The sequence below is a fragment of the Crocodylus porosus genome, unplaced genomic scaffold, assembly GCF_001723895.1.
Source record: "Crocodylus porosus isolate Cpor-Errol unplaced genomic scaffold, CroPor_comp1, whole genome shotgun sequence".
Taxonomy (NCBI): domain Eukaryota; kingdom Metazoa; phylum Chordata; order Crocodylia; family Crocodylidae; genus Crocodylus; species Crocodylus porosus.
In genome coordinates this window covers 80,673,765-80,690,697 of record NW_017728886.1, presented here as the reverse complement: position 1 = coordinate 80,690,697, position 16,933 = coordinate 80,673,765, and the positions used below count along the sequence as shown (strand labels likewise).

At 41.8% G+C, this 16,933-nt stretch overlaps 1 protein-coding gene, 1 long non-coding RNA gene and 1 pseudogene across 2 annotated transcripts in view; 2 read left to right on the top strand and 1 right to left on the bottom strand.

Moving 5' to 3' along the window:
* The window catches only part of LOC109311735 (transmembrane channel-like protein 2), a 59,281-nt gene extending 56,086 nt beyond the window's left edge, over positions 1–3,195 (top strand). The window contains exons 18-19 of the mRNA XM_019537541.1: positions 139–259; positions 911–3,195. Coding sequence (XP_019393086.1) covers positions 139–259; positions 911–1,146 — 357 coding nt within the window. The 3' untranslated portion in view covers positions 1,147–3,195. The remainder of the gene's footprint in view (positions 1–138; positions 260–910) is intronic.
* LOC109311743 lies at positions 1,537–3,635 on the bottom strand. Its single transcript, XR_002101595.1, has 2 exons — positions 3,288–3,635; positions 1,537–2,460 (listed from the first exon to the last, which is right to left on the bottom strand). It is a non-coding gene; the product is annotated as an uncharacterized LOC109311743 (long non-coding RNA).
* Positions 3,636–12,365: 8,730 nt separating this feature from the next.
* On the top strand, positions 12,366–14,141 carry LOC109309679 (annotated as a pseudogene).
* Positions 14,142–16,933: the final 2,792 nt, after the last annotated feature.

Sequence of the window (16,933 nt, the reverse complement as noted above, 5' to 3'; positions counted from 1 at the left end):
TAATCTCCCGAGGTCCCTTCCGGCCTTACAATCTATGAATTCCACAAAAATATCTTTCAGGAATCCTATAATAGCAAGTAGCTATTTGGCAAAATACATTCAATTACAACATAAATCTAACAATTTTAATTGGTGCAGCAACGTGAAGAGGAGAAAAATAAGAGGAACAACAAAGCTACCACTAACTTGGCAACGCAAGATTTAGAGGACTTTCTCACGCCAAGTGCAAAGAGTGGGGGTCAATCCCAACCAACAGCAGGTAAAAACTATTGTACACTTTGGGGCAGAAGGGGGACTAACTGAGAGATGATTACAGGAATAAAGAAATTAGGCCACGTACTGACCTCAGAGACACCACAGCAAGGGGATTTTATGACCATACCTCAGGGTACATTTTATGAGACTATGGGTCCTGACACAAATTAAATTTAAGATGATATTAGGGTATTAATTGCACCATAAATAGGAACCCAGTCACATGTTAAAGCCATTTTGAGGCATGAAGATATAACATGAAATGTTGTTGTGGCTCATTTGTATCACACTTTAAATTGAACATACAGCATGGTGGGAATGACCCATAACAGCTCCAGACACTCAGCTGAGCAGAGAGATCTACCTTGAGCAGCCCCAGGGCCCATGACAGCCATGCCCTACACAATGGTGGAATCAGGCTTGGGGCAGTGTCATGTCCTGGACCCACTGCCTCCAACCAATCCTCAGAGACAGATGCTAGGGTGCGGGAGGGGTTGGCACCATGAGCTGAGATTTATAAGCATTGGTTTATTGTGTATTAAAATGGCAGCTGCTACTGGAAATGAATGAAGAAAAAGCATTTACTCTAACCATAATAACAAAAATAATCTTTACACCTGTCTTCAATGTTTTATTTTTTTTTTGCTGATGCAAGATACCAAATCAGACTCTACTAATAAAAACAGCCCAGGAGCTAAAGAAGAAAGTAAGGCAAAAAACAGCAATGCAACTTGCCCTGGAAGAGGAGTAACCATGGCACCACCCCCTCATGTGACAATAACGCAACCACCTAGACAAAGTGTAAAAGCATCTTCCCCTGGCCGGGCAAGCTCTGGGACTTCTCCGCAGGGACTGCACCCTGGAACAAGGAAGGGGCAGCCATGCAATTAACATCTAAAATAGGTTAGGGGATAATTTTATCATTTTTCATTAAAAACCACATTGGGTGAGCAATTATAGATTCATAAATTATTGTACATTTGTCATTAAGCTTAAAATAACAGCCTTATTTAAAGATTAAGAGCACACTGGACTTGTGAACATACAATGGTTACATTAGCTCAGTTGTTCATTTGCCAGCTGAGGTAGAGGAGACAGTTGGCCTGAATGCAGACCAATCACTACTTGTCAGATGACAATCATTGCAGCTATTGATAAGATTCATGTACAATATAGGACCAATAATGGCTGCTGTTTATCTCCTGGAGTTTGAAGAGTTTGTAAAACTAGGATGAGTTTGAACTCAACCCTTTTCCCCTAGCCTTTAACATTATATTATTTCCCCTGGCAGAGACAGCCAGTTTTCCAATTGAAATCCTTATGTCTTTCTCACTGTAGGAAAGCCTGTGCTTGGGAAAGAAGCATCTTGCTGAAGCTAGGTTGGCTCAAATGAAAGTCCTATCTAGCATTGCTTATTCATCAATATTTCTCTGTTTATCCCTAACCTCTCCTCACTTCAGCTGCACCTTTTACTCCTTTTGGTTTTCTCTCTCCCAACTCTTCACTATGCCAACACCCCATTCCCTCCCATTTGTAGTTCTGTTGCTGCTCTTTATACAGGCTCTTTTTAGCAGTTAGTGGCAGCAATTCAGCAGTAAGCAATAAGCATGCATGATCATTCCTTTCTTGGAAGAACGTATGTTTAAACTAGTTCAAGGAGACAGAGACTGAAAGTATCTTGGTCTGTCTCAAAGACTCTGATTAATTATTTTGCTTCATCAGAAATACTAGTGGGTACTTCAGAGTTAGGTATACCCTGATCTGCCACGGCTAGGACTTGCATAAATGTGGTGGCTGATGTGATACAGGACCTTTCTAGAGAATAATACTTTTACATACCTGCCATAAGTTGCCAGTATGCTTACAGAATCCCTGCTGAGCCTGCGAGTCAAACAAAGAGCTCTGAGAAGATGTTCTTCTCTGTGTGTTGTTGTTTGCTTAACTTTTCTATGAAATAAACTGATGCTTTAGACTGAAACCAGAATTCGAAGTAGACACTTCCAGATGTTTTGCTTGACTTAGATGGGGCATGCTTTCCCTTCAGCTCTCCATCCTACTTCAACCCACCATTGATTGAAAGGGATAGAGCTGGTGGCAGGATGCTTTTACTGTAGGCATGCACTTAATTTATTTGATAGATTCCAGACTTTTTGACCTTCGGTACATGAAAGCCTTCTCCATTTTCCCAGGTTCTCTCTGGAATGACTTAAGAAGAATAGAGAGGAGCAGTTAGAGATGTTAGTCTAAAGTTAGGCAGAAGGCAAGGCAAGGTGGTTTGTGTTAAGTATGGTCTCAGAATGGTCTTATCCCACTACCTGGAATAGCTTCTTTAATCCCTATATATATCCATCACTTATTAATTGTTTTCTTTATCCCTTTTGATCTCTTCAACCCACTTATGCCTCTCAGCAAGGTGCCTTCTTACTTCCTCCTTTATCTACGCTACGTGTTTGGATGACTTTATTCCTTTCCACTTAGTAACTCTGGTCACTGCAAGTCCATTCATACCATCTAATGAAGTAGGGTGCAACTTACAGAAGCTCATGCCTCTCTCAGTGAGTTACTCTATGAGACTACTACTCTGCCTTCTGTTTTAGAGTATAAGAGCATTGGATGTGAAGTAGGTTCGGAAAAGGATTAATTGTTTTATTGATTTGGCTCTATTTATTGTATGTGTGTGCTTTACAAAGAACATAAAAGTAGCTAGAATGCTAGAGGTGCTTCAAATAAAACAAAATGATACAATCAAAGGAGAATGAATTTGGATTATTTCCTCCAAAACCTTGGTTCATCCGTTCCTTTTCAAACATAGAACACTGAAGCCATTATTTTGATACTCAGATAATTACTTTGACACTCACTCTTCAGCAAGGGGAGTGAATCTCATAATGACTGACAGATCATAGTCTCCAAAGAGCACACCATCTTTCCCCAAGATTAGGGGCCTGCTTGCAGAAAGTCATCTTTTCAATTTGCACAGTGTTCCTTTTAAATAAGCCTCTTTAAAATGCACTGTTGTGGAAGCAAATTACTTGCCCCATTGCCACATTAGCTCCAACTTCTGAAGAGATATGATTCTTCTTCTAGTCCAAGAAGTACACACAGAAACCCAACTATTTAAGTGGAGTAGATGCAGTCAAGAAAAAGCTTTTCAATTGCCCAAAGAATAAAAAGGCAGCTCTAAGAGGCACACGGAAAAGAAGTGACTCAATTACAAATATCAAAATACACCTGAAACAAAAACCCTAGCATACAACAAATGAAAATTTAGTTTCTGAAAAATGGACAGGCAGCATTTGTTACAAATTTCAAGGTGTATTTCACAAAGACGTTTTCAGTCCAGTTATCAGTGATAATTCAGTTATCAGTGGTAATTCAAACTAGGACTTTGCATACATTGATGTTAACTTAACATTTAGTCCATTTGGAGTAAACCCTGTCCTTTGGGTTAAAAACAATCTGCCAGGAGTCATGCTTATTAGAAAAAGTGAAAGCTGTGTGGGAAGGGGGTGTTTTTTGGGAGTATGAGATGGGATGGGAAAGTATCATGTTTGTTTCCTTAGAAACAACAAGGATGTTGTTTTCATCACAGTTGTACCTCTCAGAAACTGGAGCACCACTAAACATTGTAAAAAATGCACGGGTATGGATTTCCATCTTGAAATCTAGCCCAAAAAATAATGCCATGGGTTTCAAGAGGGCATTTCCAGTTACTGCAAATTCCACTAAAGCTTGAGTTGCCACCAAGGGAAGAGTCACCAGAAGGTTGCAGTTAGGGACCTGCCAAATTCACGATTTTGCAGTTTTCACAGAAACTGCAAATTTGGTAATTCCCCTGTGGAAAAAAAACCTAGTCCCCATGATAAAGTGTGGGGACCACAAAAAGCAGGAAAGTGAAGGGTAGAGTGGGGAAGGAAGCTGCAAACAGAGGCAGGAAGCCCTGGCATCCTGAAGCACAGGAGTGGGGGAGGGCGGGGGTGGGATTTTCACAGTACAGCACAGCAGGCTCCATTAGAGCTGCCTTTGTATGTGGTAGGTCACCCCATGCCTCTGATTACCCAAGGGGCCCTGGAAGTCCTGCTGCTCCCTGGACATTGATAGATGGTTGCCTGTCAATCTCCAGGGAGGGGCAAGAGGGCCTCCCTGTGCCTCTGATTGGCCAGGGGGCCCCAGAAGTTCTTCCCCGCTGAGAGGTTGACTGGGGGTCATCTTCTAATCTCCAGGAACAGACGGTAGTTCCTGGGCCCCTCAGCCAGTTGTAGGTGGCGGGGAGAGGCACAGACTTGCCACAGTGCATGGTCTACTGTGAAAATGGCATCTGATGCTGTGCTGGGACCACAAAATACAGAGGCAGCCTCCATGAATTAGGTAGGTCCTTAGTTATAGTTAAGGAGAGAAACAGTAATTAGATGCATTGTTAAAATATCTACATCTTACTTCAACCCAGTGTGCTTTACAAACGGCATGCAGGAAATATTTTCTGCTATTAAAATGAATATATTGCTTGGGTTTAACACAAGAGATTTCGCCTTCAAAGAACATAAGTTTAGGATATGCATTCAAGACTGTACAATATTTTAAAATTTCTTAAAAGTGGCTAGAACAAAAGGCATCAGGATCTATAGATAAACCATAGTGGTCACATACACAATATCCTGTTGCAGTGTGTATTTCAATGGCTCTTTTGTGGATTTAGAAAGCTAGTTGTTCTAAGATGTTCCGGGGCCAGGTTTTATAGAACTGACGGCCTTCCAAGTCATCATGTCCTCTCCCTTCCCTTGCAAGTAACCGCGTGTCCAGTAGGATCCCCAAGAATGCCTACTCTTGTGTCTTTTCACATAGTGCTGGTGCAACCAGCAGGGTAGGAGGGTGAGGAATGGAAGCCTATTAGGTCACTGGTAAAGAGCAGAGAAAACAAGGGTACTAGCCAATGCCTTGCTAGAGCAGTGCCAGAAAATTAAATTAGGTTCTAGTATGCCCAAATGAGAACACACAATCCTATGGGACAGAGAAAGAGGAAAAAACTCAGTGGTCCTTGGCAGCCTGACCTGGGGCAAAACCTCCTGCCTGGCCTCAAATCTGTTAGTTGGTTTCTGTGCTTAAAATACACCAGATATGGTGGTATCAGATATGACTTGGGTTCCTAAAGCACCAGCATGCTCCAGCCTATTTACTATGAACAGTAGCTTGGAGAAAGTCAAGAGCTGCAACTCACCTTTTCTGAAGGATCAGGATTCTTACAGTTACATTATCCTCTTCCCATACACTCCCATCCAATGACTGGAGGATGGATGTACTGGGAAAGAAGAGGAGTGCATAAGATTTTTATTTCAGCCCTGGTAGCCCTGAGAGATTGAGAGAGAGTCAGATGAAATTTAACTAAGCAGTCTAACATCTGAGTACTACCTGAATCAGGCTCTGACCTGTTTAATAATGCTGAGCAGTAGCGAAGCACTTCATCATTTTCAAAGTACCTGACTAGCAATAACTAATTAATCTTCAAAGGTTTGTTCATCACTAATTACAATGCATTAGGTTTAGGCATTGATCAACACCCTTATTTGCCCAGAGTCTTTCAGATAAACTGGTATGTTAGCTGTGCAATGACTTCTGCCAGCACAAACAGTGTCCCTTCTTTCACCAAGGACTAAATTGGGCATCTCTAAACACACAATATCCAAAGGACTTTAAAAAAGAAGCTTGAGTTATATTGTTGAATAATGTAATCATTTTGTGTTCTAACTGAAGTTTAAAGTCTGCTTGCCATTTCCTCTGATCAACTTAAAGGTGAACTTCAAAAACTAATTAAACTGTTTGGCAGAGTCAGGATTAGGCTTTACTTTTTATATTCTTAAGGATGGCAATAAGTGCTTGCCTGAGAGTTTGGAATTGATTTTCTTTTTCCTTCCTCCCATGGCATTTGGTGAAAGATTAAATCAATCTCAAGACTCCTCAGAGGCTCACATGAACTGCGGAAAGAAAGCTCAATGGTGTGTGACCACCACACACCTCCAAATGAATTTCTCTCTGCATAGTGAAACTTTAAAAATTTCATACATTGGCTTTTACCAGCAGTTTAGTAGGCTGCATTTTAAAAAGACTTAAAAATTACAAATTATGATAATGCCTTTGTCTTTGTTCCCTGCTTTCAGAGTTCATTTAATTAGTCGACTGCAGTTGGTGAAAACTAACAAATCTCTTTTGGGTAGCAGTTACCTTAGCGACAAGGGGGTGTCTTGTTTAATGATGGTTATTACCTTCATATTAAAGGAGAAGGAAAACCATGTGAAAGTAATAGGGATAAAGCAGATTGGAAAAGGACACCAGCCCATATATTTTACTAAAATATAAAAACCATTCAGATACTATGCTAATTCAAATGCTTACAATATCCTTTACTGAATGCTGAACCGAGTGCATTCTGTTTTAACCACGAATATGGAACACTGAGCACCAAATATATGGTTTTTGCTTAGAATGCAGAGAAGCTGGAAAGACTAATATATACACAACCATAACCAAACTATATTCAATTTGTGGTTGGTGCTTTAATGCAAAAGCACTTTAACTGCTTTGCAGCAAAGTGCAAAACAAAGGGGTTCACATATGGAAATAAGCAGCTTGTTGAGAGTACCTCCTGAGCTGGACCTCTGCTGGCAGCTGTAATGGCAAACCAGGTTGAAGAGATCAACTGCAAGTTATATCCTGTTATATAACAATGAATTATATATACAGACACTATTAAGAAAACACTAACTCAGGAACATCATCCTCAGAGGGTTGCTTTTCAACATTATTAGTGAGAGAGTAACTTCACTGGCTATGGGAAGAGCTTTAGTTAAACCAGCTAGACACAGGAGAGAGAAAATTAGCATTCCTTGTAGTAGTGATAATGGTGGCAGTATTTCCATACAGCCCATGAAATAACCATGAGATAGGAATTCCACTGTTAACAAGCTAGACTTCACCCAAGGCAGTGATCACAGGTGAAAGCCATGAAGCGCCATATTAGGTGTCAACTTTTAAAACCTCCATTTTTTTCAAACATGCTTCAGAGTCAGGGTGTGCCAATGTACACAGGTTTCATGCAGGATCTTTCAAATTATTGTGTTGACAGTAAATGGGGAAAAATATTCCCCTTCCCCCATATCGGATCAGAGGAGCCCGGGCTGGGAGCAATACAACAAAGAACATTCCTTCCCCCACCCACGACCTACACCCCTTTGATTTGATAACATGTTGGAGGACAGCAGGGATGCAATTCTCTTATTTTCTTTTCTGTTTTTTCTTCCATTTTCTCCTATTATTTTTGCAATTACACTTTCCCATTGCCACTTTCCTTATCCTATCCCCACTTCTTTATTCCTTCCTTCATGTTTCCCTTCTCAGCCTTCCTACCTGCTTATTACTTATTATCTTCATGCTTATGCACTGCCTGATCTAAACTTATGTTCTGTGAAAACAGAATATCTTTTGTGTTAAACACAAGCAATATCTTAATTTTAGTTGCAGAAAATATTTCCTGAATGCAATTTCTAGAGCATGTTGGGATGAAGAAAGCTATAGTTTAACACTGTTCTTAAGGAGGATGCTAAAGGCTTCAGTTTCCTGTGTCAAGAACCTAGAATGACTCAAGTCAATCCGCTACAAATATTCTGCATGAAATTGAATAACTGTTCAATATTAGCATCTTGCCAGTGGTGACACGTAGAGAGTGCACGGGGTACATGTGTACCACCTGAGAGTGCTGGTGAACCCCCTGACCAGCCACTTTTGCCACTTAAGGCAATGGGCAGTGGGGGCAGATGGGAGCACCAGTGCCCCCCGCCCGTAAGTGCTGGCCAGGGAGTGGGAGTGCTGCGGTGAAATTTGGGGTGGCTACAGCCTCCTCCCTGTGCCACTGGAACCTGCTCTGAGCCCAGCCTCTAGTGAGAAAAGCCCTGTGCAGCACTGGCTCCAGCTCCCCCCGCAGCTGCTGCCTGCCCCGTGCTGTGCAGATCTGGGGGCACACCCCCTCCCACCCCCACCCTCCCAGGGTGCAAGCAGCAGCAGGAGCCACCCCCACCCCACGAGCTGTGGCTCCGTCCCACACCTCCCCACCCTGGCTGGGCAGTGCCAGACCCTACCCCTGCCCCCTCTCTCACTGTGGGGGGCATTGATCTGCACCCGCATGTTCCTTCCCTCCCCCTTCCCCTTCTGACTTACCAGCTGGAGGCAGCTGTCCAGGCTGCCAGCTCTGCTCCATGCTGCACTGCGGCTGCGGACAGCACGGGCATTTATCAGCCAAATTATCAGCCCCATAGGGCTTATATCCAATCTAAAAAATGTTCTTCATATTGGTACCGATCCAATATCGGACCGATGTATCCATGCACCTCTAGTAAGCAAGGCCCAAACCATTGTCTATTATGTCAGGAAGAATCACATATGCACTTGGGAAGACATCAATGAGACTATGAGAAAAATCTTCCAAGACTGTTCCCAGAAGCAATGCAGCACATATGGCCTATTCTGTGTGAATCCAATTAACCATTTTCTGTTCTTCACTTTGGGATTGATTCAGTCTTTCCTCTAACTCCAGTTGCCTTTGGATCAGAGCCTAGTTCCAGAGTCATGTCACTTCTCTCCCCAGACCTGAGAAAGGGCACTTTGACAGGCTTTTGAGCTCAAACATCTCTCAGCTACACATGGGTCCAATCAAAAATATCAATGCCCCCCGACCCCCAAAATGATGACTTGACTGCTTTGTCAGCAGCAGGATAACAAGGCACTGTTCTAGACCAAACAGACTTTTAGCTGGCTGCCTTCTAGCATATGTGAGCTCTCATTTTAGAAAGCAACATACTGCTTTTCTATGGAACAGGAATATAAGACAGTTAAAACACAGTAACTTCTGCTTCTGTCAAAAATTGCCCTGTCAAATTGGCGTATTCTCCCTCCAGTGCAAAAGGATTATCAAGAGGCTAGGAATTAAATGCATTTAAAATACAGGCAGAATACAGGATGCCATGAACCAGGGAGACTCCAGTGTTATGGGCATGTTGTCTGATGAATCACAAAATCAGATGGAGCTCTGTGCTTTGCTGCCATTGATGAAGGTCAGACTTAGCCTTTTAAGCTTGCCTGCACAGAATCCCTAGATTGCATCCTGTCAGAGCAACCATGTTCCCTCCAGTGACTGGCATGAGATAGAGTACACAATGTGATGGCTTAGAGAAGTGATAACATCCCTTGCTTTGATTCAAGCTGCATCCCTCTGGCAGAGCATCCCTTAATGCTGTCTGGGCTGAAAACTTTAGGGAATTCTCTTGCTAACTTGCCTAAGTTTTCATCTTTTGTCTCCTGTATGCTGTAATAGCTTGTCCTTTGATAGGTGTTACACTGGCTTCGTCTATTGACCAGGATTTATCTATTGACTGTATTTGTCTGCATTCTAAGGCATGTCTTGTTTCTTAATCAAAAGGCAACTACACGATTAAAATGACTTCTAGTGTCTCCTCCCAAAATGTTGTCCAAATATTTGAGGTTAAATTGCAGTTGAATGTAAAATTATGCATGTCAACAAAGCTCTATACCTTATAACTGAAGTGCTGTGTTTCCAAGAATTTCAGCCAGTTCTTACCCCTCACCCCCTCCTTTATGACTGCAGTCAAGGAATCAAGGCTGATTGTTTTCTGGAAGACTTTCATACTATGAAAAGTGATGTCACACAATGAATTATGCTTAGCTAAGCTACTGCATATTGATATTCTTCATGGCAGTATTTTAACAAATAGGCTGTATCCACTCTCACAAGTGAAGTGGTATAAGAAGCACAATACAAATGCTCAAGACAACAATGAAAACAAAAATGATTGCTTTCAGTTCATGGATGAAACTGCTTCTTTTGAAAATTGTTTATATCAGCTGAATAATGACAGCATCCAAGTAAGGAAGCAGTAGAGGCAAAAATCATTCTTATCTTTTTAATCAGTCAAATCTCCCCCAATCCCTCTTTAGACTGAAGCATGTTAATTTTATGTACACATGCATCTACGTCTCTATTTCTAAATAGGTAAAAAAAAAAAAAAGCATAAAAAGGACAGATACACTTTGCATTAAATTAAACACAGCTGAATACAACTGGAAAGATTGCAGAATTAAAACTGTTACTCTCTATTTAGTCTTTCCTTGTGTTCTGCATCTTACTTCCCTGATTTCAGGTGAAACTGAAAAAACTTCATTTCCAAGTATTTTTGCATTTGTACTTGGAGGGTGTCTGTAGATGTGTGGGGAGGCTGTTCTGATGCACTGTAATTACCATGTGTTGGAGCAGACTCGATTAATCGAGTTGGCTGGAGCATGCTAATTGGCATCATGGAATGTGCTTTAGTTAAAGCTCCCCTGCTGCCATTTTAAAGCACATGAGACACTTCAGGCACTTTAATTAGAGCAACTCTTGGAGATACTCTAATTAAAGAGCCCCATCATCCTACCCCAGGAATGCATATAAGAACACGCAGAGTCTTCTGGCATATTTTCCCATTTTATATGGGGCAGGCACATATATAATGTTTCTGCGAATGTAGTGCCATTCAACTCCACAAACTAATACAGAAGGGAATTACAGATCTCATTTTGACTAGACTGGAAACTAGCCCTTAGTCAAACAGCCAAAAAAAGGTCAGACATATTGAAATTACAAGGGCCTAACAGACTTGCCAAAATCTTACAATAATTTTCAGAACAGGTTTCCAATGGTGTAAGAATGGGTGGACTTGTCCCCACCTCCCAACCAGACAGACAGTCTTATGCCAATCTAATTGCCCTGCTAAAGGTACATTTTTCCCCAAGGCCATCTGTCACACTGCAGAGATTTCATTTTTTTAAATGAGGCCAAAAGGCCAACAAAGGCATAGCAGATTACCTGGCTGAGCTCCATCGCCTTGCAGAACTTCGTGAGTTTGATGATCTCCTGGATGGCCTGCTTCATGACTGTCTTATCTGTTGGGTTCAAGAGGAAGCAATCCAACGTCATCTGCTCTCAACCAAATTTTACCTTGGCCACTGCACAAGAAAAAGCCTTGGTAGCTGAAGCAGCATCCCATAATGTGAGAGAAATTCACCAGGCATTCTCCAGCAATGTCCACTTACTCCAAGAAGATCAAGAATTGGATCATCACCCGCAAATTCAGTGGATTATATCCTCACCAACAGTACCACATAAACCAATTAATCCACAGACAAGTTTGAGTTGTGACAGCCAACATAGATGAAGGGAGTGCAGGTTTAGGAATGCAGAGTGTCATACCTGCAAGAAGAAGGTCCACGTAGAGAGGGTTTGCCACTCAAAGGCCAGTTCCGGGAGGCCAAAAGACTGTGGCAAATCTATTTGCTCCCAAACCACTCACAGATTAGAGTCCTCCCCAGAACGTGAGGTACAAAAACTATATTTGATTCAAAATGTTGGTGTTGTTGAAACTCAAGGTTCTGAGATGATAGCAAATGTAGTAATAAATGGAAAGCAGTGCAAAATGGAAGTGGACTTCGGTTCAGGAGTATCCCTCATAAGTGAAAACACATTCTTCCAGTTGTTTCAGCACCCTCTCCCCAAGTTATTGAAATCTGAGTGTTGCCTGAATGACTACAATGGACAGATTGTGGAAACTTTGGGTAGCTGCAGTGTAGATGTCCAGTATGGATCTGTTCATGGGCAACTGGTGCCACCTTAGTTGGGAGGGTATTTTCCCCCTAGTGACCAGTCAGTGACTGGGGTGGTAGTTCCCCCGCATGGCCAATCTCTCTGACTGAGGGGAGGGTCCTCTGTGTCAAAATGTACCAACCGCTGAGCAGCCACGCTGCTCCTCAAAGCGGCCACAGTGCTCCTGGAAGTAGCCATGGCACTTCCAGAAGTAGCTGAGGCCTACATCCCTGCATCCAGTGATCCCACTCCCTGGCTGGCCCTTGCGAAGGGCACCAGTGTTCCTGCCTGCCCCCCCCCACATCCATCGCCTAAGAGGGGAGCGTGGCCAGTCAGGGAGTGCACTGGCGCTGTCAGGGGATGCTCATGCAATGTGCCCTGTGCATTGCCACTGGATCTGTTAGACAGCGTCTACCCCTCATTATCACTAATGGTTCCCGCAAAAGTCTTCTGGGGAGAAATTGATTCTCACCATTGGGAATCAGTATTCAAGGCATGCAGTCTTTGCACAGAAAGTCTGGAAAGGCTTGCAAGGGAGTTTCCCTAGGTATTTGCCGAGGAATTAGGAACTTACTCTGGTCTACCTTTGACATTCCAAATGGATGCTGTGATAGCCCCTGTCTTTATGAAGGCTCGGAACGTACCTTTTGCACTGTGGCTGAAAATTGATGCAGAATTAGATCAGCTTATCACACAAGGGCATCTCAAGCCAATTGTACATACAAACTTAGCCACACTAACTGTTCCCGTTTTAAAACCTAACGGTAGTGTTTGCATCTGGGGGATTACAGGTGCACTATTAATAAAGCACTTAAGTAGGACCCGCACCCAGTGCCTACCATTGACCAGTTACTGTCTGTTGTTGTGGGAGGGAAGGTTTTTGCCAAACTTGACCTCGCTCAAGCCTATCAGCAATTGATAGTGGATGACAAGGCTGCTGAGGCCCAAAGAACAATTACACACTGGGAGCGTTCTGTGTCAAGCGCCTCCAGTTTGGAATTTCTGTGGCACCAGGAATTTTCTAGCGATTCCTGGAGAAAATGCTAGCAGGAATTCCTGGGGTTGTTCCATACTTTGATGATGTGTTGATCATGGGGCCGTCTAGAGAGAGACTCACTGAGAGACTAAGAGAAGTTTTACAGAGATTCGATAGAGCAGGTATCAGAGTCAAAAGAGAGAAATGTCAACTAGGAGAGTGTCAGGTTGCTGACATGAGACTGTCATTGCTCACTATGATGATCAGAAGCCACTGTCCATTACTTGTGATGCCTCACCATTTGGTGTTGGCACTGTCCTCAGTCACACATTGCCTGATGGCATGGAGGCACCCGTTACTTTTTACTCAAGAACAGTGACTTTAGCCAAGAGGAACTACACACAGTTTAATAAAGAAGCACTGGCAAACATTTCAGGAGTTAAAAAATTTCACAATTATATTTATAGCCACAAACTCAAAATTCGAATGGACCACAAACCCCTTCTTGGAATTTTTACTATGGACAAACCATCTCCTCCTATTTTGTCTCCCCGTATGCAACACTGGAGCATCATGCTAAATGCATATGACTATACGCTCGTGTACAAACCTGGGAAAATGATTGCAAATACTGATGCAGTGAGCTGCCTACCACTACAAATACCTGCTTGTTCTACTCCTCTGCCAGCAGAAGTCCTCATGCTGGAATCCATGCCAGAAGCCCTCTTCAGGCTGATCAGATAGCAAGGATGACTGCAGAAGACCCTATCCTTGCCCGTGTCCTCAACTGGGTGAGGAGGGGCTGGCTTGCAGACAAATTGGCGGAGAAATTCAAGCCATTTTTATCATGTCAGCATGAGCTGTCTGCCCACAAGGATTGTCTCTTGTGGGGAAATTTTGTTGTAATTCCAGAAGCAGGATGCCAAATCATACTGACAACACTGCACACAACAACTTGTTTGGGGTTTTTTTGGATAATAGCCCTATTCTGCAGCCTTTATTGATTTGAATAAATAATCCTATTGACTTCAGTAGCTTTGTTCCTTTGCATAAGTATTACTCAACTGGCCCAGCTGTGGAGCTCTTATGTACCCTGTTTGTGGGATGTGGCTGCTGCTGTTGCATAAGGAAATAAGTGTGTCAGCAGAGAGCAGAGGTCGTCCTTCATCTTGAAAAGGAGGCTGTGAACTAGAGACACAGGTTAGGGAGAAGTGTAAGTCATAGCAAGCAAAGGTCAATCTATAAAGTTCAAATAAAGGACAAATGTAATTCTTAAATACAGGCTTCTTTTTTCCTTAATAATATCATTACATTGGTGACCACTTGCTCAAAAAATAGACTCACTTATATCAGCTTTTCCTTTGTAAGTTCTCTTCAGTGTGAGTAAGGACTCCTCTTTCTTGCCCAGTCTTTGGAAAGATTACAGCAGAAATCCATTTTTTTTAAAAAAACTTCCATATTTTATCAAACAATTTAAATCAGTTGACTTTGGTAAACCACCCTTCCTTGCAGAGACAGAAGCATACAGTATTGGAGGCTTTTCATATTTTAATACAACCTGATTTTCTACCAAAGGAAAATTTTGCTTTTTCATGCAAAATATTCTCTTCTTAATTCGGAAGAGCTTAAAGTCAAATAAATGAATAACAAAATGAATGTGTAAGTAATCCTGGAAAGGTTTTGTGGATTTTCCTTAATAGTGAATTTTTTTTTTAATAAACAACAAGAATTATTTATTTTTGCAAGATGGATTCCATTTTGCCTCTGAGTTTCTGCCTTTTTCAGTTTTTTTCTTGTTCCACGTTAATTGCTGCCCCCTCTACTGGATGAATGGCAGACATGCTTGAGTGTTGTTAAATTCTATTGCCTCTCCCACAAAAGTGGATATTCCTATAAGAAGTTCTATTTTGAGTAGGGTGGTAGAGGTTTATGATTTCTTTTCTTTTCTAGCAGAGGATTATTTAATTCTATATTCCAAACTGTGAGGGTTAATAGTCAGAAACTATGGTTTATGTATGCTATGCTAGATTCTATTTGTTCTTTATGCATTGCTAGATACTTTAAATATATAAATATATACAGTGATAGAAAAAGGGTTTTTTTTGGAAATACAAAATATGAATGCCAATGGAATTATATGAATGGAAACAAATGGAATGGCATGCAAACAAATTAAAAAGAATGGAAACAAATAAAACGGCAAACTTCTATTTAAGAAGGTTGACTAGCTACAGCTATGATTTTGAAAAGAAAACAGATAATATCAATATATTCCTGATATGTTTTACAAGATTTCTCAGCTAAGAATGTGAGCTAATATATGAGCCAAATTTTTCTTCTTCTAAGTAGACCTACTAAGTGGGCAAACTTCTAATATAATTGGAGTCCAGCAGTGCAGACTTGTTATCAGATCTCTCTAGAGTCACTGGCAAATGTCAGAGTAATAAACTACATTATCTATTGATGAATGACATCTCTATAGATAGTTCAAACTAAATGGTCTATTATTCATTTTCTTTGCAACCAGAAGTTCTTGACATACTGTAGTGAAATTATTTTTTTTTCATGTGACTTCCTTTAGTAGCTTTTAGTTGAATATTAAGGGCAAAACAGTCTTGGACTGAATCATTTGCTTTTTCAAAGGAATGGCAGAAGTTATTGCTATTTTTGGGGTGCATCTGTTTTCCCAGCATTGCTGAAGGATGTAGATATTCATAAATTACACTGGAAGTTAAAAAATGCTCTTCCATCCTGTGATGATAGCCAGCTGCTTATATTATAAGTTCAGGAAAACGACTGCGTGTTTCTATATGTAGGAATAGTGCTTAGCATTAGGGCTGTGCAAAGCTTTGGTCCCTGATTTAATTCGGTGGAGATTTGGCCCAATTCAGTAGCCAAATCTCCAAATCTAAATCAAATCAGGAGACCCCTTAATCTCTCTCAATTGAATCGGAACCCTCCGAATCGATTTGGAGAGATTTGGAAAGATTCAGCAATTTGGATGTAGACACAGCTTTAAATATTTTATTTACATACCTCAAGGTACCAGGTGGCTCGTGACTGCTGTGATGGAGGGGCAGATGCAGCATCTGGTCCACTTCCAGGTCCACCAGGGAGTGCGCTGGGGGGGCCCCCCAGCTTGGTAACTGGTGCCTCCTGAATCTGGGGGGGCACCAGGGGTTCCCCCACGGCCGATCACCAAGCTGGGGAGCATGGGGGGGGGGCCTATGCACTCCCCGACGGACCCGGACGTGGACGAGAAGTACTTCCAGTCCACTTCTGGGTTCATTGCCAAGCATGCGGGTTCCCCCCGCACTCCTGTGGGACACTCCATCCACTCCAGCATTGCAGCATTCACGAGCCATGCCTGCTACCTTGAGGTATGTAGAAAAAATATTTAAATCTGTGTCTTGTGACCAAATCACTGATTCTCTGAATCAGCATCGAATCTTCAGATTCAGCTGAAACAAATCGGAGACTGATCTAAATCAACAAATCAAATCACTGTCCCCTATTCGGGCTGAATCCAAATCAAATATGGCCCATTTCACACACCGCTACTTAACATATTATGGGTGTCTTTGAAGGCAAATAGCATATACATTAATATATGCTTGAAAGCATCAAAGCTTCACTCAGCCCACATCATATTTACCCTAATGAATATCTCACATCTGGAATCAGTGCAAAGGGCCAGTCAAGACTATTTTCTCACATATTGTTGTTGTTTAGTATTATAGCTGTACTTAGAAGTTCAAATCAAGACTGGGGGCCCATTACATTTATGTACCACTTAGCACATTGTAAAATGCAGTCCCTTCCCTGATTGAGCATGCTCTCTTAATCAAATCAAGGTTTTTTAAACTGTGCTATGCGAAAATTTTAGGGTTCATGGTAAAATTCTAGAAGGTATGCAAAAGGAAGGAACTGAAAACCAGAAGGCAAAGAGAAAATATACATGGAGAAAATATTAGAAATAAGAATAATATGCTCAAGGTTGTTGAGGAGGATACAGAGTGACT